This window comes from Syngnathus leptorhynchus, chromosome 19, assembly GCF_054491065.1.
Source record: "Syngnathus leptorhynchus isolate UIUO chromosome 19, UIUO_Slep, whole genome shotgun sequence".
Taxonomy (NCBI): Eukaryota; Metazoa; Chordata; class Actinopteri; order Syngnathiformes; family Syngnathidae; genus Syngnathus; species Syngnathus leptorhynchus.
The window spans coordinates 6,190,736-6,213,021 of NC_141213.1; the positions used below are offsets into that span (position 1 = coordinate 6,190,736).

The 22,286-nt window shown below is 42.5% G+C and overlaps 2 protein-coding genes across 4 annotated transcripts; one reads left to right on the top strand and one right to left on the bottom strand.

Annotated features, from left to right (window-relative positions):
- Positions 1 to 43: 43 nt before the first annotated feature.
- Positions 44 to 15,023, bottom strand: relch (RAB11 binding and LisH domain, coiled-coil and HEAT repeat containing). The gene is made up of 30 exons (XM_085939079.1): positions 14,331 to 15,023; positions 13,505 to 13,594; positions 11,784 to 11,855; positions 11,596 to 11,651; positions 11,365 to 11,478; positions 10,885 to 11,079; positions 10,668 to 10,762; positions 10,136 to 10,259; positions 9,925 to 10,052; positions 9,703 to 9,778; positions 9,536 to 9,631; positions 7,659 to 7,771; positions 7,491 to 7,581; positions 7,266 to 7,337; positions 7,015 to 7,155; positions 6,769 to 6,933; positions 6,547 to 6,694; positions 6,325 to 6,481; positions 6,124 to 6,247; positions 5,956 to 6,004; positions 5,764 to 5,843; positions 5,519 to 5,625; positions 5,343 to 5,442; positions 4,284 to 4,366; positions 3,001 to 3,064; positions 2,794 to 2,932; positions 2,604 to 2,720; positions 1,605 to 1,693; positions 1,261 to 1,331; positions 44 to 1,074 (listed from the first exon to the last, which is right to left on the bottom strand). The coding sequence occupies exons 1-30, from the start codon at positions 14,782 to 14,784 to the stop codon at positions 954 to 956; spliced, it is 3,531 nt and encodes a 1,176-aa protein (XP_085795205.1). The 5' UTR covers positions 14,785 to 15,023; the 3' UTR covers positions 44 to 953.
- Positions 14,314 to 21,662, top strand: pign (phosphatidylinositol glycan anchor biosynthesis, class N). 3 transcript variants are annotated; one of them, XM_085939083.1, is made up of 29 exons: positions 14,314 to 15,734; positions 16,114 to 16,230; positions 16,298 to 16,419; positions 16,489 to 16,587; positions 16,790 to 16,896; positions 16,994 to 17,118; positions 17,195 to 17,325; positions 17,403 to 17,522; positions 17,638 to 17,678; positions 17,786 to 17,845; positions 17,977 to 18,069; positions 18,203 to 18,258; positions 18,351 to 18,429; positions 18,529 to 18,711; positions 18,781 to 18,920; positions 19,141 to 19,240; positions 19,319 to 19,411; positions 19,475 to 19,566; positions 19,638 to 19,743; positions 19,830 to 19,938; positions 20,010 to 20,112; positions 20,217 to 20,319; positions 20,460 to 20,546; positions 20,628 to 20,683; positions 20,790 to 20,865; positions 20,936 to 21,009; positions 21,082 to 21,124; positions 21,222 to 21,274; positions 21,392 to 21,662. In XM_085939083.1, the coding sequence occupies exons 1-29, from the start codon at positions 15,643 to 15,645 to the stop codon at positions 21,513 to 21,515; spliced, it is 2,784 nt and encodes a 927-aa protein (XP_085795209.1). In that variant the 5' UTR covers positions 14,314 to 15,642; the 3' UTR covers positions 21,516 to 21,662. The 3 variants fall into 3 exon arrangements, with proteins under 3 accessions (XP_085795209.1, XP_085795207.1, XP_085795208.1); XM_085939081.1 differs by having other exon boundaries at positions 14,315 to 15,734; positions 15,972 to 16,230; XM_085939082.1 differs by having other exon boundaries at positions 14,315 to 16,230.
- The last annotated feature ends 624 nt before the right edge of the window (positions 21,663 to 22,286 follow it).

Here is a 22,286-nt window from a genome sequence, read left to right on the forward strand (position 1 = left end):
GCCGGCGCTTTGAGCGATAAAGCACTTTTCCCTTTGTGCTAACAGGAATAACTGATAAGTGGAATGTAAATACACAAACGATCTTTTATTACACCATGACACAGATTCCAAATATACACAAGTACCGACCACTCCGTTCAATGTATGATAGTTATTTACGTTTTCCTCCGAGCTTTCCTCTCCCAAAAAAAACGGAACCAAATATCCACTATCCAATCAGAAAGACTGGATGCAATCAAAGCAACAAAAAAAAAAAAAAACTTAACACAAGAGTAGTGACTGTTTTGAACATGCATAAGAACAGAGATATTTAGAAACAAAATAATGAAGTGCAAATGTCTTTGGAAGTTGGAAATAAAGTGTGTTCTCCTTCAATAAGATATAAATAAGTTATAAAATAGAAGCTATCAAAATGGACAGCAGAGACAGACTTTTGAGGAAACAAAGGCAAGACCATTATTTTGAATTTCAAGTAGACGATGTTTCGGAACCGCATCCACGCACGCACGCACGCACGCACGCACACATACACACATTTGTAGTCACTTTAAGGATCGAAGCCTTTCATTTTGCTGAGACATACTTAATATCATTGACTGTTCATTGTTAGCTCCAAAAGGGGACCTGCTAAAAATCAGAGGTGACCACCGTGCAGGTACTGTTTGCTTCCTCCTCCAATGAAAACATGTTCATTGCGTTCCAACGATGCCCTCGCATCCTGAAATGTCCAGGAAAGATGTCCCACCTCTTATGGAATACGAAACTTTTACCCTCTGCTGTGTTTTTTTTCGTAAACTAAGATGTTAAACAAACACTGACTGAGGGGAAAAAAAAGCAAGTCAACGCTGTCCGTCCATCTGTTAAAAGTGCACGTTACATTTGATTGGTCATCTACGTGGAGCAATAGCAGACGGGGGACGGTCATCAGATGTTGCGCTTAAGGAGCGTCCCATTCACTTCTTTCTCTGGAAAACGTTGGCCAGCATGGCGCCCGACGTCGTCAGCTGACCCATCTTGCTCAGGAACTTGGTCTTGGCATCCTCGCCCACCAAAGTGGATGCAATAGACATGGAGCTACAAACGACAAGCATCGTGAAGCTTTGCTTTGTCACGTACTTGCGTTGACCTACTACAACAGCATGACCTTTGACCCGGTTATAAATATGAAAATCCTCCAGTCTCAATGTGTTTGCATTAGCAGATGTTTTAAAATCAATGATTCCTCCTTTGGAATTAAAAGAACACAATACTTCCTCTTACCCTTGAGCGTCTCCCATTCCTCTGTTTTCCACCTTGATCTCACACTCTTTGACCATGGAGCTCAGAATCACCTATGGAGGGAAATAAAAATGACACATAAACACGATGATGACGTTTAGAAGGTATTTGTATGTTAGCAGGTTCCTTAATAGGCCGACAGTCTGGAAACAAATTCCAAAGACTCAAGAGTCGGCTGATTGTTAGTCACCTTGGGAAAAATGCTCACATGAAAAGAGCTCGCGTGAGACGCAAATAAAAGCCGGAGCACTTTTCAAGCGCTTAGGGTGGAGTGTCACATGGTCACGACTTCAGCGTGCGTGCAAGCGGTCGGTCGGTCTACTGACCTCGTGCTCTGGCGAGAGCTGCTCCATGTCGGCCCGGAGACACCTGAGGCCCGGCAGGAAGTGGTTGATCATCACCTCCTCGGATATGACTGCGCGTGTTGGGTTAAGGATAACAATTGCGGTAGCTTCAGACAATAGTCCAATATAGATGCCTATCTGTTGGGAAATAGTCAAAGTGGCCAGTCAAAATGTTCCTTTCCATTCATTTTGGACTACACTCCGGACTGGTCGTCGGCCAATCACAGATTAACACCCCATCAAAATGTCAAGTTACTTCCCAAAAATGTGGTTGGGCTATATATGCAAGATTCCAACAACAGCGCCAAACATTCCATGGCCATGAGCACCTGTCTGAGCCAGTGACAAAGTCAAAGCTCCTCTACTTTTGCAATGATGTGACTGTTCAATTTCAGACGCTGCGGTGCTGATGAGAAGTGAGTGCGCTGTCGTGGGAGGTAAAGCCTCTGAGGTTAGCTCCATACGTTTCAACTCGGCCTGCGCTGGGAAATGACAGCCTGACAATGAGCCACAGGAATGAACCTCCGACCGGTGGCGCTGCTGCCAACGTGCACGCCGCAGGGGGGGGGGGGGACACGGCAGACAAGAGCGTGTGAAGCACAGAGACGTAGCAGGAGAAGAGAAAAGAAGGAGGTGTGGGGGGGGGGGGGGATTCGAAACGCTATTCTGGGTGAACAGAACCGAGCACTGAAGCTGATGTTCATTTGCTATTCTCTCACGCTTTTCCTCTTGCTGCCTCCTTCATGCTCTACTTTGCTTAACCAACCTTGTAATTACGTCTCGTTCCTAAAATAAAGGGGGGGGGGGTCCACATTTATTTTCTCTCTCCTTCGCTTCCTGCCAAACGACAGAAGACCTCTGCCAAAACACACACATAACTGGACCACAAGCAGAGGACCACTCTTGATGCGTACCGTGAGGAATGAAGGGCGCTATCAGAGCAGCACGGCTAAACGTGAAATGACCCCCGACAAAGGATACAACAGCAGGAGAGGGCGCTGTAGGCCTCAAACAGCTGGGTGGCAATGTCAATCCTCTTGCTATCCACCGTTTGGCTGTTGTTAGCCTGCGCCAGTTTGTGCAGGTGCGGCAGTACGACTGGAGCGAGGAGCACAAATGGAAAGTAAATACCAAAGATGGGATTTTCTTTTGCTCTCATCATTTGGCATACATTCGTCTCGGAAGCGAGGCTCGGCGTTGGGTCCGACGCGTCCGAACGTTCTGATGATCTCCATGTGCAAAGAGTGCTGATCTGAGTACTGAGGGTCTTCCAGAAAGGATGCCAGCTGCATCTTGACACGCTCCAGCAGCTGAAACAAACACAAAACATTTGTTCATACATTGGTGCACAATTGAGGAGATCTTCCGGACTCTTTACCTCTTTCTGTGTCACCGTCTCCATGATGGTACCAAAGGCAGGAATTGTGGATATCCTCACAGAGCTAAATACAGCAGGAGAGCAACATAAAGAGGTGAGGTGACTATTCGTAACCACCATAAATTGTCGAAAAAGTCCAGAGACTGTGAAATATAACAATACTGTCGTAATATAAGAAGGCCAGAAAGAAACTGCTGATGCCAGCTACGTAAACTAAACATTTAGACAAGTTCTGCTGATGGCTGCGTGTTAAATTTTACAGGCTTTGAAGATTTTTGCTGATCTGGTTGAGAAGTGTTTATGTGGCTCGTCATAAAATGAAATGAAACCTGTAAGGTAGTAAAGAAACTTTTAACGGCAGGTACGGCATCGAAAAATGTTTGATATCTTTGCTTACTTTAGAATGCGATATATAACCAATCAGGAAAAAAAGATAAACTAAATAGGGAAACAAAAGAAGTAAGGTCATTGTGTATTATGAATGGTATAAAAGTCGCATATTTGCTAGAAATATTTATAACATTGTGTGAAAAAAAAATCATAATGCTATGGGGGAAAAAAAAAAAGTAATAGATAAAATTATAATTGCTTGATAAAATTGTTCTGATGAAGGTGTTCTGTTGTCGAGTGACTCACAATTCAGGCCCATTGCATAGAGTTATAAGGGCCGGGGCCGCCCGGCGATCAACTAATGCTTCACTCATGCCTCGGAGAATCAACTGCAAACCCGCCACAGAGATGAGAGAGGAGGAAGGAGAGACAGACAGACAGAGAGAGAGAGAGAGAGAGAGAGAGAGAGAGAGAGAGAGAGAGAGAGAGAAAGAGAGAGGGTAGGGGAGGTGATAACAGAAGGTAGCAGAGATAATAAAGGAGAAAAAAAATAGAGAAAGTTGGGGGTGAAAACCAGACACTAGCCGGGGGTTTGGTCAGGAGGAGGGCCTCAGCCTCAATGGATTGGGGTGATGCATGCTGGGGTGATGCAATTGAGAGCAGTGTGCAAACAAAACAAGCCAGACCAGTCATGTCAACTGACAAGACAATGAAAGACGTTATGTGATGCTCAGCCTGAACCTATCCACGTGCAACTCTCAACAAACACTTCAGGGAAAGCCAACGGCATCACTCTACTCATCCACTGCCAGCCCAAGTCAAACAATGGACTTCTATGGCATCGAATGAGGTTGGCTGACTGCTGCAGTGTGATGGTTGTCAGGCGGCGAAGAGAAGGGGGGGGAGAGACGCTGCGCAGTTAACCGTTACTGTGGTATTGTTGATCCACTTACATTTCAGGGTCGGAAGACAGTGTGATGAGAGCAGGAACCACTCTCTGAGCGACCAGCGTCTCATTCACCCCCTTCACCAGCAGCTGATCGGGTTGGACAGAGCCAGACGTGATGTCACAGAAGAGCGCGGTCGGTGCATTGGACAAGAGTGAGCGACACCGCCGATAGATAGAGAGAAAATAATAAATAATAGAGTGAAATAACAAAAAAAAGAGGTGAGGTAAAAACAAATAGAAAGCAAGCTACGCTTTTCCAAATGAACACGCAACAGTCAATATGGCCACAAATCTTAATCTGTGGGTTGTGAGAACAGACTCCAGATCAGATTGAATCCAGTCCAAAATAGAGGACAATAACGTAATCTGATCCAGGATCTGCGGTTGACCGCCACATTACAACCGGTCGTTATGTGGACAATGGTGGAGAGCTACAACAAATGGGATGGTGACAGTGAGGCGTGCGCGTGAACAAAGAAGTACTTCACACAAAAAAAAAAAAAAAAAAAAAAAAGAGGGGAACAAATTCAGCTGAGCACTCCTCCTTCCACAAGTTTACATCAAGAGAGGCCTGGTTCCACTGTTAGGACCACAGCACATCCTCACCAAATGTACTACTTGAACGTGTGCCAACATCTCGTTGGGCAGGTAGATGTGATTCGTTAAAGTTTGGTTACATTGCTTCTGTCAGCACTTCACTGCCTGGAGCTTGGCAAAAATACAATTCAACTGCATGGAGGAAGAAAATGGCTAACAGGCAGCAACGTTGAAAAACAACTGCAGTATTGGATTTCATGAGTGACCTGAAGTCCTGAAACTGTGAAGAACACACGTCCAATTAAATTAGACTTTCCAAAACTCTTTTGCTGACTTCAGCATTTTAGTGACATATTCAGATATTTATGTGGTGAGCTTTGAGACCAGTGAAATGCCTGATCAGAACTCGGAGGTGCTAAAAACAGTGGGATCCAGGCACTCATCAGCAATCCGGCTTACAATTACAGTCTATCATTGTAGCTAAACATGAAATAAAAGGGTTTCAACTGATGCTTTTTGTCTTTACCTCAAACATCCGCGCTGAGGTACATCGGACCAATGCAGAGGTGTGTACAACTCCGTACCAAAGAACAGTGAGTAGTAACTCATGGTATACTGGATTAGCACTGAAATTAAAAAACAAAACAAAAGATGAGACCCTTAAATTAATCTGCAACCTGTGTATGTGTGTGTGTCTCTCACCCCAGCTCTACAAAAGAAGCTTTCAAGCTGTCAAGAGGTGCGTGGGACAAAGACAAAGTTGTCATAACATCCTCTAAGAAACCCACTAACAACTTGCGATCCTCCTCCTTTAGCGACAGAAGAAAAACAAATTAATGACTCATATCTACTACAAAGAGGGGGAAAAATGACAAGAAAGATGCGTAAACTGTTCACTAGATTTCCACCACATCACATTTTGACAAAGGGGGAAAGAAATTTGCTACCTGGTTATAACAGGTCAGTACTCCTGTGGCATAGATGGGGACGGTGGCTTTAGTAAGAATGCCATTTCCAGATGAAGCATCTATTGAGGGGAAAAAAAAAACATTTCAAGTTCTCGCAACAAAGAAACCCAAATATTAAAGCCTTGATTTTAATGTGGTAGCAATTGCATTGTTCAGGTGTTCCCCACTCACCAACATTCTCTTCAGACAAACGAAGTATCTCTTGGAATTGAGGTTTAACCTGCAAAACATTAAACAAAAGCAAGTCAGCAAATTGATTGGAAATACTGATGAGACAAACTAACATCCGGAAAGACATCACAGTGAACTGATGAGTATCTAAAAAGAGCTCAGATTCACCTTTGTGTTGGTAAAGATTTTGCCAAAGGTTCGACAGAACCTCCAAAAGAAGCGAGAGAACTCGTGAACGCAGGTGGAAGAAGCAACATTGATGCGACCCACAATCTCTATAAGCTGAGGAAGCCTTCAAAGGGAGTGAAAAAAAAAATCTATCAATTTTGATGTCTGTGTACATTTACAGTATTTCTGAGTGAGTCTCACAGCTGGTTGACCACCCAAAGTAGGCTTTCCCATCCGGTGGTCCCTTCATGCTCCAGTTGGTGGTCGTAGAGAAGCAAGAGGGCGCTCAGCATCTCCCTGCTACCGATGATGGTGGCCACATCCTGAAGGGGAGAAGCCGGTCTCGGGAAGCGAGTCACTGCAAACAGGCGGCAACAGGTAATAAACACGCAGCTTTGTCAACATCCTGCCTCGTCAACGTACCCTCTATTGCAGATATGTCGCCGTGGAGTTTAGCTCGGCCGGTGAACGGCGCATTTTGCAGCACCACAGCAAAAAGTGGAGGGATCAGACTCTGCAGTGCTGATAGGAACACATGCAGCTTGTACTCATCCAGGCCATGCTCCCCCTGCTACAAAAATGGCGATAATCAACTATTAGAGCAGGCGTAAAGAGTCCATAAGTAGTCAGAACGTTACCACGCACCGTGAAGAGCTTCTCAATTCGTGCCAAGAGAGAAGGGATGAGTGAAGTGTAAAGTGTTCCCAATTCAGTTGTCCAAGCAGCGAATGCGGGGATGAAGACCTGGTGGACAGCACTGACTACCCGCTCTGAAGGATCGCTAAGTGACAGCAGCATCAGCTCAAAACCCTGAAGAAAAAAAAAAGTTGAATTGTTCGTTTTGGTTACTTTGAGGGTGAAACTACAACATTTCCCCCTGCAAATACATACCTGGGAGTATTTGTCAACATCATCAATGTAACCCATGATAATCCCAAGACTCTTGACCACAGCTTCTCGGACCATGTCGGCCTTGTCCTCTGCAAGCATTTGCTGCAACATGGACAACACTAGCGAACTTCGGATCTCCTTCTGTGGGGACAAAATCAAAACAAGATTTTTTTTTTAATTCATAAGTCCTCTTTATTATTAGTGTTACTATGAATAAAAATAAAAAAACCCAGATGGAAATGGTAACTTACAGGAAAATACGGTGCTAAGGCTCCACAAGACTCCGCCACAAGAAGTCTTCTCTCTGGATATTTGTGGTTAATCTGGAAAAAGGAGGACATAAGAATGTAAAATACAGCTGCCGTAGAATGGAAACAAAGTTGATGATCATCAACTGCATTTTAATTCTGTAACGCCTCTGATACTACGTCAGAAGCTGTCAAAATCCCCATCCCGCAACACCGCGTGAAGGGTACCTGCTCCCAGCATTGAGGAAGAAGTTCTGCCTCAACACGTGTAGGACCCACATGCCTCGCAAAGGCAACACATCCCGTCAGGATCATTTGTCTGTTAACAAACAAAAAGAAGCAATAATAGAATCAATTCAAATTTTTGAGAGCAATCTACACCTTCAGTGTTCTCACCTCTGTTCATCATCTGGTCTCTTGATTAAGTTAAAAAGGATGTGGAGAAGCTGGTCTCTCTCTTTGGACTCTGGGTGAAGGCAGGCGGTACATAGGATGAGAGGAATCAGCTCCTGAAGCATAAAATGGAGAAGGGAAGCCAGCTTGTCAATCATTTGGGCTAAGGAGAACGTGACAAATGGTAGAAAGGAGAGAAAGCAGGCAACTGGAGGGGGGGGGGGAAATAACACAAGTACGAGAAAACTGGGAAAACGTGAACCTCAAATACCTTACTGGCAGAAATACCTGACTTCTTTGTTTTGGTAGTGACTCTAAATCTTATTGTAAAACTCAGCCGTCTATAGGAAGACAACAATGGCAACACCCTAGTTTGCTTGAAGAGTTCAGAAAGAGTTCACGGACGTTCCGGGCAGAGTAGAGAAGTGGATTTCATGCAAGGCTTCCAAAGTGTGGTCAGCCTGACATTCCCGCCACACACACGCACTGAGTCAAATTAGAGAGTGCATACTGAGTTATAAATGTGTTGTTTGTTTCCAGGAGCGTATGATATTTTTCCTGCCCCGGTGCTGGAACAGTGCACAAAACCCCAACACCCTTCTGGATTAATGGAGAGAATATGGTTAAAGATAGGCTGCAATGAGTCACACTGACCCAACCCAGTGGGGGAGGGGGGAGCAAAAAAAATTATATATATATATTTTTTAAGTGTTTAGTTCAAGTGACGCACACACACACGACAATAAAAAATCGAAATGAGTAGCAAATTCAATCCAATCGTCCAATTTTTATTGGGACGATAGTTACACGTTAGAAAAGATTCAAATGGGGGAAAAAACATTTTGCTTAATAATTTACCATGACTGATAAGTGCAGCCAGGTGGCAGGCAGTGTTTCAAAATATCATTCCTTCATTTGAAACGCCTTTTGTTCTTAAGTGTCACAATCGAACAAATGAAGGTGTGTCTCCTCGTTTGTAGTGGGAGGACATTCAAGCTGCAACTGGCGTGTGTGTGTGTGTCATGGCTAATGAGTCTAACGAACCAAGGACAAAGTCCGCATCACAAAACAGACCCCTCAGTGTTGGAATGGGGGTGTTTTTGTCATTCTTGCACTTTGTTCTGTTTTTCTTGATTTCACAAAGAGATTAAATTCTTTCTAACTGTTGGTGGTTGACTAAAACAACATCCCCGTAACGATGTATGCAAAGCAGGCCAAGTGTCAAGACGTTGCTCCTATCAGGTTTCAACACTGAGTGCACGTTTAACATGAAGTATTCCTAAAACATGGAACTGTGTATAGTAAAGGTTCAAATGGAGCAATTAAAGTTTTTAGTAGAACTTTAGTTCACTTTAAAGAAGGGAAAAAAAAGAAGCATGTTTGGGGTTGTGTGAAGACCCATGCAGATGAGCGTGTGAGGGACTCACCTGGCAAAGATGTGCAACCATTCTCTAGTGGAGATGCATGCACCAGAGTGAGAGAATGAGTGAGACGAAAAGAGAAGAAAAATAAAGCCAGTGAAGGCAAACAGAGCGCAAACATGAGTGGCAGACAAGAGGCAGGATGAATAAGGACACCTGCATGATAAACGCTCAATAGATGGACACACGTCAAGCAGCAAAGAGCGAGCACATTTGAGTTGGGTATTGACCAACAAGCATATTATAATATTCTAATTTATTAAGATGCACCTATTGGGTTCTGACAAAATGCCATTTGCTAAAACTAAACCATCTGACTTTTAATTCAGCGTTAAGTCTGAAAAATGAATAATATTCATTGCAGTGTGCCTATCTATTAAATGTAAAGTAAAACAAGCATGGTGTTATGATGATTCAAACGAAGGGTGAACAAAACCAAGCAAGCGGACAAGGCTTTACCTCTCTTTTAGCGAGGAGGACATTTGGGACGATATGAGGAAGGCAGCGGCCCAGCATTAACATCACGCTCTCCTCGCTATCCGCGATACGAGACACCTGAAGATGACAGCTTTGTGTGATGATTGCTGAGGCTATCGCCATCAAAAAGCATGAGTGTGTGTATTAACCTCAGCCCCAAGGCGGCTGTCTGAGCACATTCGGCAGAAGGATAGCAGGGCTTGCTGGAATGCCGGGGATAACTTCCTGGGTCGGGCACAAAGAAGAAAAAGCTCAAAAACGGTTACTGATGCCTTCAAAACACATCAGAGATGACTGCATTCAAACAGTTGCCTGGGCTAAATGTAAAGCTTTTACGCCATCTAGTGGCAGCTGCTTTCTTAACCACTCACCTGTTTGGCTGATCAAAATGTTCAGGTGTCCGACTTTTCATCTTATTGTGTGACTGCGTTGAGGGAGGCTCACTCTGAGGCTCTGAAACACGTCGGATATCCAGGTACTGTCCGTTATCTGCACAAGGCTGAGGACAGGACATACATCTGCTTAGGTGCAATGTGCCACTCGAAAACATAGTTCAGTGTGGGAAATGTACAATGACTTTACCACAGAGGGTGGGTCAGCAGAGGAAGTGATGGCGGCGGTGCAAGAGGATGCGGGATTAGATGTATTCTGGGAGCTTCGGTCAAGAGGAGGGGAGGAGACCGTCTGCTTCAGTGTTTGAAGCTCACTGTGGGAAAAAAGGAGACTATGGATGATGGTAAAAGATTATTTTCAAATGCAGTGAAGCAAACTGGGCGCGATTGTAAAGGGTTGATTTGATATTTCAAACTTATTGGCATTCTGATTGATCAAAAATAAGGGCTTTAAAAATGGAACAACATGGCACTAATCCAATATGAAGCGGGAACACCGTCAACCACAAAACAGTCATACTGTACTGGGCAATGTGACTTACTAGGAATTAAAAGAGATGCGATTAAGCGTTCATCCCTTGTGAAGTGGGAGTACTCAACAAAATTCCATGAAACCAATTGAGAAAGCTATTAAGAAATTTGTGGTGTGTCAAAAAGTTAAAGAGCAGAGAAAAGTGAAAAGGTGACTTTTTCAGTGACTAACAAAAAATAGGCAGACAAACCTCTGAAGTTTTTTCATCTGCTCGGCTAGACTCTCCTTCTCATTGTTGAGTAGACTGATTTGGTACTCCAACTCTTGGACGACCTCTGCCTGTTGCTGTATGATAGGAATCAAAATCATATTTTTGAAAAATGTAATTTTAAGCGCAAGATCCCATTTTTAGAAGGTCCAGTTGTCAAGTTACCTCATGCCGCTAGAGGAAAAATGATTAAGCAAACCTGCTGCGAAAGGTCAGCCTTCCTCGGGGGATCTTGAGCCGTACAGTGTCCAGTGATATCGGCAAAATCGTCTCCTACTGCTACGTCAACCATTTCCTTTGTTGGGGGAAGAGACGAACCGCAGTTTCTGTAGAGCTGCAATAGATCAGGAGGCTTTGGAATGTTCAGGCCAACATCATCCCACAGCTCAAAATCCTAAAAAAAAAAAGCATGGCATATTCATATTTTATATTCCGCTTGGTTATTTGCTTTTCCTATTGCATTATATCCTCATCAGGGGTGAGCTGGAGTCTATCCTAGCTGATGGGCAGAGAGGCGAGGCGAGGCACACCCTGGGCTGGTTGCCAGTGGAAAATAAAAATTTAAAACTCCAAATATAAGTCTCATTAGATTGCCGTACAGCGTTAAAGGCTGGGGAATATTAATAGCATTTTCCATTTGAATAAAAAAAAAAAATTCTGCTGCAAGAAAAAGCTTTACCTGATCATCATTTTCATCTGAGAAGGTGATAGATGAGAGTTTGTATTCATTTTTCAACAGATATTCATTCACAAGGAAGTTTAAGGCTCTTTTCTCCAGTGGGCGTAGTGGCTCCTGAGGAAGAAAGCAAAAGAAGCTAGCAAATGGGATTTGAAGAAGAAAAAAAAAAAGTAAAAACCCTTCTTTTTTTTTTTTTTTTTTTAACCTTTCCAACAGTTAAAGATCTCCCACCTGAATTTCAGGGCTTGATTTGAAGTTCTTTCTCTCCTGAGAGGGCACTTCGTTCTCTGTACACGAAAAAACAAAATAGGGGATGAGTTCAGTTGGATGCTCAACATTGTTCGGGAATTCTCTTTTGACGAAAAGAAGCAAACGTGACAAAGGACTCGGGTTTAGAAGAAGTTTAAAGAGCGCCACACCTGCTGCCTGAGTCAAGTTGGCGCGCAGAGCCTGAATGGTCTCCTTTGCTTTCCGTAGCTCAAACTCCAGCACTGGACAGAGAGTGACAGCACGCACGCACGCACACACGCACACACGCACACACACACACGCACGCGTTCACGGACGCATACCCAGGAAATGCATCCAAACAAAGACAAGGAAACACACAAATAAAACAAAGATGGGAGTGAAAAACACTGCAAATATATTAAAAGTCAAAAAAATAAAAACAACACAAGAGGATGCATGCAAATTATGGATCTGAAGAACACATGCAGCAGAGGCTCATGAAATAAAGCAAACCAAAAGGTATGTCAATACTAATTCTTCATTTTTTTTTTTAAATTATAAAAAAGTACAGCGCTCCTCATGTTTGAAAATGTCAATTTGTTGCAGCTGTCGGACAAAGGATTTCACAGGCAAAATACTTTGATCCAATTTGACTACACTATCCCTAAAAGGTTAGAGGTCACCCAGACAATCTCATGTTTATTTATGAAAACACACCATTTAAAAGTTAAATAATCACCAAACTCTTATATATGCATCTTTCTATGTATACACGAATGCTTTATTAAAAAAAAACAAAAAAACAATGACAACCAGCAAAAAAAAAAAAAATCACACAAAAATATGACCATGATTAGAGACAAATAAAGCTAAGAAATTGAAATCAAAACACGCAAGGTTGGTTTTATATGAAAAACAGAAAGAAACCAAACAGTAAAGTTTAACAGATGGAGTGGAAAAAATTCATTGCATTGTTGTGCACTGATCAATGATGCTAAAGCATTTGGTATGTGTTTTTTATCTATTTATTTACCTACTAATCAAAAAATATGATGTTGAGTCATTGCACGTGTGAGACATTAAAATGAAAGTACCACCATCATGAAGACCCATGCTTGCAGCTCATGAGTGCACAAAATGCAATCAAAATTCAAAATAAAACTCAATCCTGAGGAAAGAAAGGAAGGAAAAAGAATGAAACAAATAGCTAGTCTGGATGGAGTGACTTGTCCAGTATTGCCAACTGGGGTTTGATCAACGTCAGGAGAAGCCCGAGTCAGACAGCTGTGGGCTGGCAAATTTTTGCAAGGTAGAAGGGGAAGGTGGTGCTACACATTTGGGAAACGGAACCAATGAGCCTCAAAAATAAACATGGAGAACAATTCCATGGCTGTACCTTTCCAGCTGCATTAATATTGAGGTTTTTATTTGCGAACCAAAGACAGATTGACTCATCATACTGCGTTCGCATCTCTCCAAGCTGCTTACGATGTAACAAGTGGCCTTTAAAGGTGCTTACGAATGACACTCAGCTATTACTTTCCAACCTCGTGAGTCTGCTGTGTCACAAATGAGCCACGTGCAAGTTGTGTGAAGCCAAAAATACCACCTTAACTCTTTAAAATGAGAAAGCACACTTCCATTGATGCTTCAACAAGCAGTGAATGTAATTAATTCAGGCCTGACCACATTGACCAGTTTGATGTCTTAAGTGGTAAGCCGAGGGACATTAAACCAGAGCGTAAAAGTACAAGATATGTAAAACTAGATCACAATTTACATCAGCTCTGCAGCCACTGATGCAGCTGTTTTCATTCCATCCATCCATCCATCCATCCATCCGTCCATCCATCCATCCATCCATCACATCACTCACGCTCTGCGTTGTGACAGCACAGGTTCATCTTACCCGCCACTCGTTCGTCTGATTCTCGGTTGCCATCATCTGAGTATCGGGCAAAGTCCAGGGAGTCTAAGGTGCTGATGCTGCCTGCTCGATCTATATATGCAAAGACAAACACAGACAATCATTTTTCAAATCTATTCCACCCAATGTTATTGTAACTAAAGAAATAACTTGGCAACCTAGTACAGAAAAGAAATTCAAGTGTATTCAAAGCGTGTGAACACATCCCACTGGTTGCCACAATTGTAACAGTAAATCCTGTCAAACAAGCACGAGGACTGAGATCATTCCACTAATCACATGATCTCCCCAATGCCAGATTATGAAGGCACTTGGAAACAAAACTTTGGATGACTTTACTATTTCACAACAAGAGAGCCTTTATGTCATGTTTTTGAAGAAAGCATCATCAAACATTGAACACAGTAAACAGCATATACTGTACTTTTCTGACAGTTATGCTTGGTGTCTTGACATAAAAGTATGAAAGGGCAGAACTGCAAGACACTTGTTCTAGTTCTTCAGCTGTACAATGGCATTTTTGTTTTCCAAGTCTTGACATCTGACCTCAGATTGTCTTCAAGTAAAATGTGCATTTATTTATACAGATTGAAGAGACATACACGTATAATGAATGTCACTGTTGATCATTTGGTGCAGTGTTATTACATAGCAGCGTGTGCTAGGTTTCAGGTGCAGGAAGCTGATATTTTACGCTAGACTGGTTCCAAGACAGACAGGACATTATGAGCAAAATATGTACTGGCTTGTGTTGTGCTTTACAATACGTCAACGACAGCTACTTAGCTAGCATCGTTGTACTACTCACTCAAAGGTCCACCAGGTCCAGTTCCCTGATCTTTGGCAGGTGGAGTGCCGCTCTGCCGCTCGAAGTTACCCGGGTTGGAGAAATAATCCCTCAACCTCGGGAGCTCCCTTCCTGCCTCCAACAGCTCTGTGTGCAACTCCAGGGCCGTAAGGATGTACTGATCACGCAGTAGCTGAGCCGCGATGACATCCACCGACACTCGCGATTCGGCGCTGCCAGCCATAGCGGTAGTGGCCGCGGTAGAGACAGAGATGCCCTCCCCGTTTGGGCTCGTTCGGTGGCTGGACAGCTGCAGAGTCGCAGGCACGGCGTCCGCGGACGGGGAGAAGGGAATACCCGGCGGCGGCCCCGGCGCACCGTCACTCGGGCTACGCTCTGTGTCAACTGTTTCGTTGGGTCGACGTTCACTCTCCTCTTCCGAATCACTGAGATTAAACGGGTTCACCGACGCCATGTTTGCAAGAGATCGATTTTTTTTTAGCCACCTAAAGCTAGGCTAATCAGACCTGTTTCCTAAATGGATGTCAAGCTAGCTGGAATACGATTCTCGCGTTAACAGTGATTGCCCAGGCTACCACTCGTCACGTGACATTTGTTGACCGTTTCCAACAGAAACATCTTTAAGGATTAAATATTTTTTTTACAGTGAAATAACAACATGATTCCTGAAATGACGAACAAAATAGGATTATTTTTTTTTAAATGGAAACCACGCCCATTAAAATTAATGAGGGCAGCGCGCTGTTGCTGAGCTCGGCTAAACGACGTGCCTATTGGCGGCCACCTTAGTAAGGGCAAAGTTCCCATCAAAGGCATCGCAATTTGCCGAACTGTACAGTAAAATTGAAATATTTACAATTAATAAAATTTCTGAACCGAGCTGCCAAGTAGTAGCCAAGAAATTATTTAAATTCTCAAACTCGGTGGTTGTTCCAGGGTTTCATTATGAGAGAACGTTTTTGTACAGTCTTCAATCAAGTGATGGTTTGACAATTTGCCCCCACTAGCTTAGCCTAGTCGCAGAGAGGTGCGTTTATTTTCATAATTGGGATTTTATTTTAGTATTAAACAGCGGCTTCCTTGGACCAACAGTAAACTTCAATGTGTTTGGCGTAATGGTTGACACTTTCTCGCGTTAATTTTCACTAGAACTACTGTAACCACAATTCCTCCGTGCTCTATGACGTCAGCGAATATGTCACAACAAGGAAGTACACTGTTTCTAAACTAATCTCATTGGTAAAAGAAAGAAAGGACTGCTGGTTTAGTTAAAAAACACACACACACACACACACATTTAAGGACCAGATGGATGTTTTTCTCAAGTTCAAACGATCATGTTGAATCTTTGATCCAAATCTATTCACGAGACAAGTCGAACGAGTTGTACAACCGGATTTGGAGGTGCGTGTCTCCCATTCATTGTTTATTTTATTTATTTTTAATGATCAATAACTTCTTATGCTACACGCAGGTATGATTTAAAAGTGGGATTTCATTTGCAGTCATATAGTAAAACAAAGGATTAAAAAGTCACTACGAAAAGTGTACGCAACAGTTTCTCCGTTTGTATCTGCACTGTGTTATTAAAGAGGTGGACCGTAAATCTATTGAATCCCCTTCTCTATCCTTGCATTGCAGACTTGAAGTACGGTTGACTGTCACGGCTCAAAATGAGGATGGTCACCTTTTTAGTCGTGGGCCTGACAGTCCATCTAGTCTTCTTTCTGTCCATCTTTGATATCTACTTCACCTCTCCTTTGGTCCACGGGATGACACCAAGGGCCACAGCGTTGACTCCACCTGCCTCCAGACTGGTGCTGATTGTGGCTGATGGCCTTAGAGCAGACAGCCTCTTCACCCTGCATCCCAATGGCTCATCCACAGCTCCTTACTTGAGGTTGGGAAACAAGCAAAAAAGAGAAAAATGACTTCTTGTGAGTGACAATTGTGGCTTCTGCTAACAGGACTATCATTGAAGAGAGAGGTACTTGGGGTGTCTCCCACACCCATGTCCCCACTGAGTCTCGTCCCGGCCACGTTGCTCTTATTGCTGGCTTTTACGAGGATGTCAGTTCTGTTGCGAGAGGTGCGTCTTGTGTCAACTATTGTGACTCATGAGTATTCATGGCTCATGGTTTTGTGTGTCTGCCATCAGGTTGGAAGGAGAACCCTGTGGAGTTTGACTCTGTGTTTAACGAGAGCAGACATACTTGGTGCTGGGGCAGCCCTGATATTCTGAACATGTTTGCTAAAGGTACGGCACACGTAGGATGTGCACAGAACCGGGAGCTCCAATGCAAGCGCCATTGATTCATTTACATGGATATGTAGAATTTCTCAGCCTGGCCACATTGTTTTAAATATTTCGGTTACCCCATTGAATTGTATTTTAAATGTGCCGTACAAGATTTTGATACCTCGATACAATTAATGCCCTTCCCCCCACATACTTACAGGGGCGAGTGGAGATCATGTGTACACCCACAGTTATCCAGCAGAAGAACAGGACTATGCCTCCACAGATGCATCCAGGCTTGACACCTGGGTGTTCTCTCAAGTCAAAGTATGATAGTCGGTGCACTTGATGTCCAAAATCATAAGCATTTTCAGTGTTGTTTTCTATTCCGATGAGAGATAATTATGCCGTTTGTTCCTTTTAGTCACTTTTTCAATCAGCAAAGTCAAACTCCACGTTGATGGCCAGCCTGCTTCAGGATAAGAACTTCTTCTTTCTGCATCTGTTGGGTATCGACACAAATGGACACGCTCACAGACCAATGTCCCAGTCAGTTCTTAATTTGACTTTTATTAATAACGATGCTCTAGTGGTTGTAATAAACGGTACCCGCTCTTTCATGTAGAGAGTACCAACGCAATATTCACCTAGTGGATTCTGGTCTATCTGAACTGGTGTCTATAATTGAAGACTTCTTCAGCAATGATGGCAGGACAGCTTTTGTGCTCACTTCTGATCACGGCATGACCAATTGGGGTAACACATTTAAAGAATATACATATAAAAATGAATCTATTCAGATGTACTCATAATTCCAATGCGTGTTTTGCTAGGTTCTCATGGTGCAGGTCACCCCTCAGAGACGCTCACCCCTTTTGTGGCTTGGGGGGCTGGGATACAAGGACCCCACAAAGTGACTGAAGATCAACTTTACAAAGATGGCTACTTGCAAGGTGCCCTCACAAAAAGCTATTAGTGTTCAAAATGGCATTCAAGTTTTTCACAATTTCTTACGTATACCGTTTGAGTGGGCTAACAGATGCTTTGTTTTCTCAATTCATACCCCAGACTGGAAACTGGAGCACCTCAGAAGAGTTGATCTCAATCAGGTGTGGGTGACTTTATTTAATTTACCGTGTTCTCTATGATAAAATCATTTGTGGTAGAGAGATGTTACAATATGGCTAAAAGTTTGTTATATGTTTCAATGCTGCAGGCTGACACTGCTCCTCTCATGGCATCTCTAATTGGTGTGCCCATTCCTGTCAACTCTGTCGTGAGTATTGCTACTTTACTCACAGCCCAGTTCAAACGTGTCATTCTTGTTCTTTGCTTTGAAAGATTCTCATGACGTTTTCAAAGGATTTATTTTCTCTATCAAAAATATTATTACGTGTGTGTCCTCAGGGAGTATTACCTGTTCTTTACCTGAACAACAGCGAGCATTTCAAAGCAGAATGCATGTACACAAATGCTATTCAAATATTGGAGCAGTTCAAGGTGAGGTAGCTATCGTGCAGCTCAACTGTCAATATTTTGTATTTGTTTTATAGTAGTTGTAAAAACAGCTAAGAAATTCCAAAGAGAACGTATTATTGAATTGTATATATATTCTTTAAATATCCTTTCTTAGATGAAAATGAAGCAGAAAAAAGAGACAACATTGTCTTGTCTTTTTACCCCTTACCAGTAAGTACAATAATCTCAATTGTACGTTTTCTTTTAATACAGTATATTAAAAATGCCCTTTCATTCACGTGATCTACTGATCTGTTTATCAGAAAACTAAGTGAGCCTAAGCAAGCAGAATTTATTCAGAAAGCAAGAATACTGCTTCAACTGGAAAAGTATGAAGATACTGTGAGTATCGCGGCCAAATAAAATGTTTACGTTCAATAATACTGTCAACAGATGACTATCAAGAACGTAGACGCCTTGATGATTTTGTTCTTTTTCTAGATCTCACTCTGCCAGGCTCTGATATCCGACGCCCTTGAAGGCCTTGTTTACTACCACACCTACGACAGGTTTTTCTTGGGTTCCAGCGTGGTGCTGGGATTTGTGGGGTGGATCTCATACGTTGTCCTCATTGTTCTAAAGACTCATGCAAGCCTTAACATGCATCCCGACATCCTCAAGCAGGTTTGTGTGAGTCCATTTACAATGACACAATGGGTTTCCAAGTTACATGTGAGACTTTTGCATTCACAGAAATCCGATCACACCTTGGCGAGGCTGTGCGTGTGTGTCTCGGTGGTGATCAGCATATTCTTGCTCGTCCAGAGGAGTCCACTCACTTACTATATTTACTGCCTGCTGCCCGTGCCCATATGGTACTCTGTTTTTAAAGAGTGAGTGTCCTTCCAATAATATAAAGCCATGGTTCAAAATATTTATCATTCTCAACAGACATTGATTCCAAAATAATAACATTCCAAATCTAAAGTCAAGTTGGCTGTCTGCACGCTAATTTGATCATTTGAAGGCCGATCAAAATGAAAGGCCTTCACTGTGTTAGTCATTGCCTGTCTTCCATTGCAAGAAATTCATCATCACAATTTTCCATTTCAGATCCAACACACTAAAAAACATGATTCACTCAGCTCCATCCCTGCCATTGTGGAAATGCTTTGGCTACTTTGTACTGGTTGCATTCGGCATTGAACTACTGGTATGTGTTTTTTAAAACAAATTTATTTGAACCGCAATGGAACGTCAAGATTATAAACTGATCCTCTACTGCCCTCAGGTGGTGAGTTTTTTCCATCGAGCTATGCTGACAGTGGGTCTGGCTGTCCTTTCTCTTTGGCCAATACTGTCAGGTCTTTTTGAGAAGGCTAAGGTAGGATAGATAGTGATAACATGTCTATTTGCTTGACTGGTCACAGTGTATTCTTATTTCCAGTGGCGTTGTGTGAACTGGTTTCTGAGCTGCCTTTGTTTGGCTGCTTTCCCCCTGATGCCGGTTTTGGGAAGAGAGCCTAACATGCATCTGGTGTGAGTGTATTCAACTACAAGCACTATAATAAATCAAGAATACAAATAACAGTTACCTGTTTTTTTCTTAGGATGTGTGCAGGTCTGCTTACTATCTCGGTATCATGCTGTTTCCTTTGGCCGTCACGGAACAGGACATCACTCCGCCTTAGTGATAAACAGCAGTTTGTCATACAGGTGAGTGTGGTTCATTATTTTCTGTGCATGATTGTATTTTCGTTAATGGTAAAATGAGATGCACTTGAATGGTTGTGACTGAATAGATGCTGCATGTGGCCATGTGTGCATTCGTGCCATTCCTCACACACTCCAGCCTGCAGCAGAAACAGGGTCTGCCTCTTGTCAATCAGATCGTCAGTTGGCTTACATTAGGTAGGTCGCATGTGACTCAGAACACGTTCCCCCCCCCCCCCCCCCCAACTAAAACAAACTGCTTTGTTTAGCATCTTCCATACCTGTTCCGTTGATGAGCTCTACACGCCTGTTTCACCGTCTTCTCAGCATATTCCTCTCGCTCACAGCCACGTACCTTCTGCTCAGCACTGGGTCAGTCCTGGTGCACTGTCATGCTTGAACAAAAAACTTTCATCAATATATTGGCATTCTTTTGTGAATAAACCGTCAACTAACATGCATCATTTCTAACCTAGGGCCGAGGCTTTGTTCCCTCCGGTGTTGTCTTGGTTGATGTTTGTGTGGATCAACATTGAACAGGAAGCCATGATTGCTGAGGGCAGTTCTGGAAGACAAGAGGTATAATATATCTATCTCATTGTTGTGGAACACATTGGTTCAAGTTCTACAGTTCCAAATGATTTTTGAGCCGATATAAAAAAGATTAGAACTTAATAGTGACAAGATTTCAATCAAATGTGTGATTAAATGTCTTCCAGCTCTCCACTATTGATTTCTCGGCCAACATTGACATCTCCAAAATCCGTCAGCTGAAGTTGGATGACATCCGCCGATCTTATTTTTTTGTATCCTTAATGGCATTTGCAAGAATGTAGAATACAACCACAAGTGACATGTAGCCGTCCTTGACCTCATACTTTCCTCAGGTTTTTTTCATAATAACAGCATTTTTTGGCACAGGGAACATTGCGTCCATTAACAGGTACTACTCTCATATTGGATGTCATTAAATCATGCAGGTGAATGTAAAGTCATAAGACTTTAAATTTGGAATTTGTTTCAACTCTGTCTTTCTCCTTTCCTTTCAGTTTTGACCCAACGTCTGTTTATTGTTTCCTCACAATCTTCAACCCTTTCCTTATGGGAGGGTTAATGATGTGGAAGGTGGAGTACAACGCTTTTGGATTTACTTTTTTCTCAACGGTCACTACTAATGCCCTCTTTTGATTTGTAGATCATCATTCCATTCATCATCGTGATGTGTACGTTTGAGACCATTCAAGTTACAACACAGCTGTCATCGAGAAGGTACGCGTTCATTTATTTCTACAACACCTACTCTTGATATTTTACATCTGTAATAATATTTTCAATCTGCAGCTTATTTCTGATCGTCTTGGGCATCTCTGACGTAATGGCTCTGGTAAAACGTTTTTTTGTTTTTACATTTGGAAGTACTGTGTAAACTAACTGAATTTACTTTCCAACCTTATGTCTTTTATGTTTATTTTTCCCCACAGCACTTTTTCTTCCTCGTGCAAGACTATGGCTCCTGGTTAGATATTGGAACAAGGTAAACTGATACTGAAAACCTCCTTGGGTATCTAATGCTGTCTTAGAAATTCTAACTTTGATCCAATGAATTATGATCCAGATCTGTTTAAATTGAATTTCTCTTTGTCCCGCACAGCATCAGCCACTATGTTATCGTGATGTCAATGACCATCTTTCTGATGGTGCTCAGTGTGGTCACGCACATCCTCACCTCACAAAGACTGGCTCTGTGGCGGAGCCGCAAGATGCACTTCCCCTGAACAAAACACAGCCCATACCAGCTGAACCTTCAGTATTTATGCAATTGTACATCTTTCTACATTTAGAAATATCCAACAGTGGGAGGAAACCCAAGTGCCCGGAGAAAACCCACGCGGGCACGGGAAGAACACGCAAATTCCACACAGGGGAGGGCCGCAGGTGGAATCGAACCCGCACCCTCCTAACTGTGAGGCGGACGTGCTACCCGGTGTTCCATCGAGCCGAATATCTTATTTAATATATTTATGTACATTGTATTCTGTCCTTTTGACATCACATACAGCTTTTAACAAACCAATGCTTGTTCACCTCAGGTCTGATTTTTTTAAATAACATATATTGAGTAGAATCATGAAGACTGGATTTCTTCCTTGAATAAGAAAGCCTGACCAAAGAAGTCTACTATTGCACAAATCCGTTATGTTTTATCCAAAAGCGTTCTTTTTGCATGAACAGTTGTTCAACTGAGAAACTTGACTTGATTTAAACTGTGCAATTTATGTCTTTTAAATGGACACAACAAAAGTATCTTCTTTTGAAGGGTTTCTATATTTTGTCAATACATTTATTTTTGTTGTGAAGGGTTAAATTCATACTGTGCATTTATGATTTTGATTCTTGTGTGTTCTGAAAAAATAAATGAAATAAATAAATTAAGACTTGATTGTCAAGCAATTAAAAACACGACATTATACAGAGCCAGATAGCAGAAAAATAAATAATCCAACATGTGTTACAATGGGCGGAGCGCTTACTCATATTTGAAGTTA

Coding starts and splice junctions, on each gene's coding strand:
- relch (XM_085939079.1), bottom strand. CDS start 14,784: ATGGCGTCGGTGAACCCGTTTAATCTCAGTGATTCGGAAGAGGAGAGT. Junction 11,080..11,364: donor CAGATGAAAATGATGATCAG/GTAAAGCTTTTT, acceptor TTTTTTTTTTAG/GATTTTGAGCTGTGGGATGA. Junction 6,934..7,014: donor ATGTTGACAAATACTCCCAG/GTATGTATTTGC, acceptor TTTTTTCTTCAG/GGTTTTGAGCTGATGCTGCT.
- pign (XM_085939082.1), top strand. CDS start 16,004: ATGAGGATGGTCACCTTTTTAGTCGTGGGCCTGACAGTCCATCTAGTC. Junction 17,326..17,402: donor TCACGGCATGACCAATTGGG/GTAACACATTTA, acceptor GTGTTTTGCTAG/GTTCTCATGGTGCAGGTCAC. Junction 17,523..17,637: donor CAAAGATGGCTACTTGCAAG/GTGCCCTCACAA, acceptor TTCATACCCCAG/ACTGGAAACTGGAGCACCTC.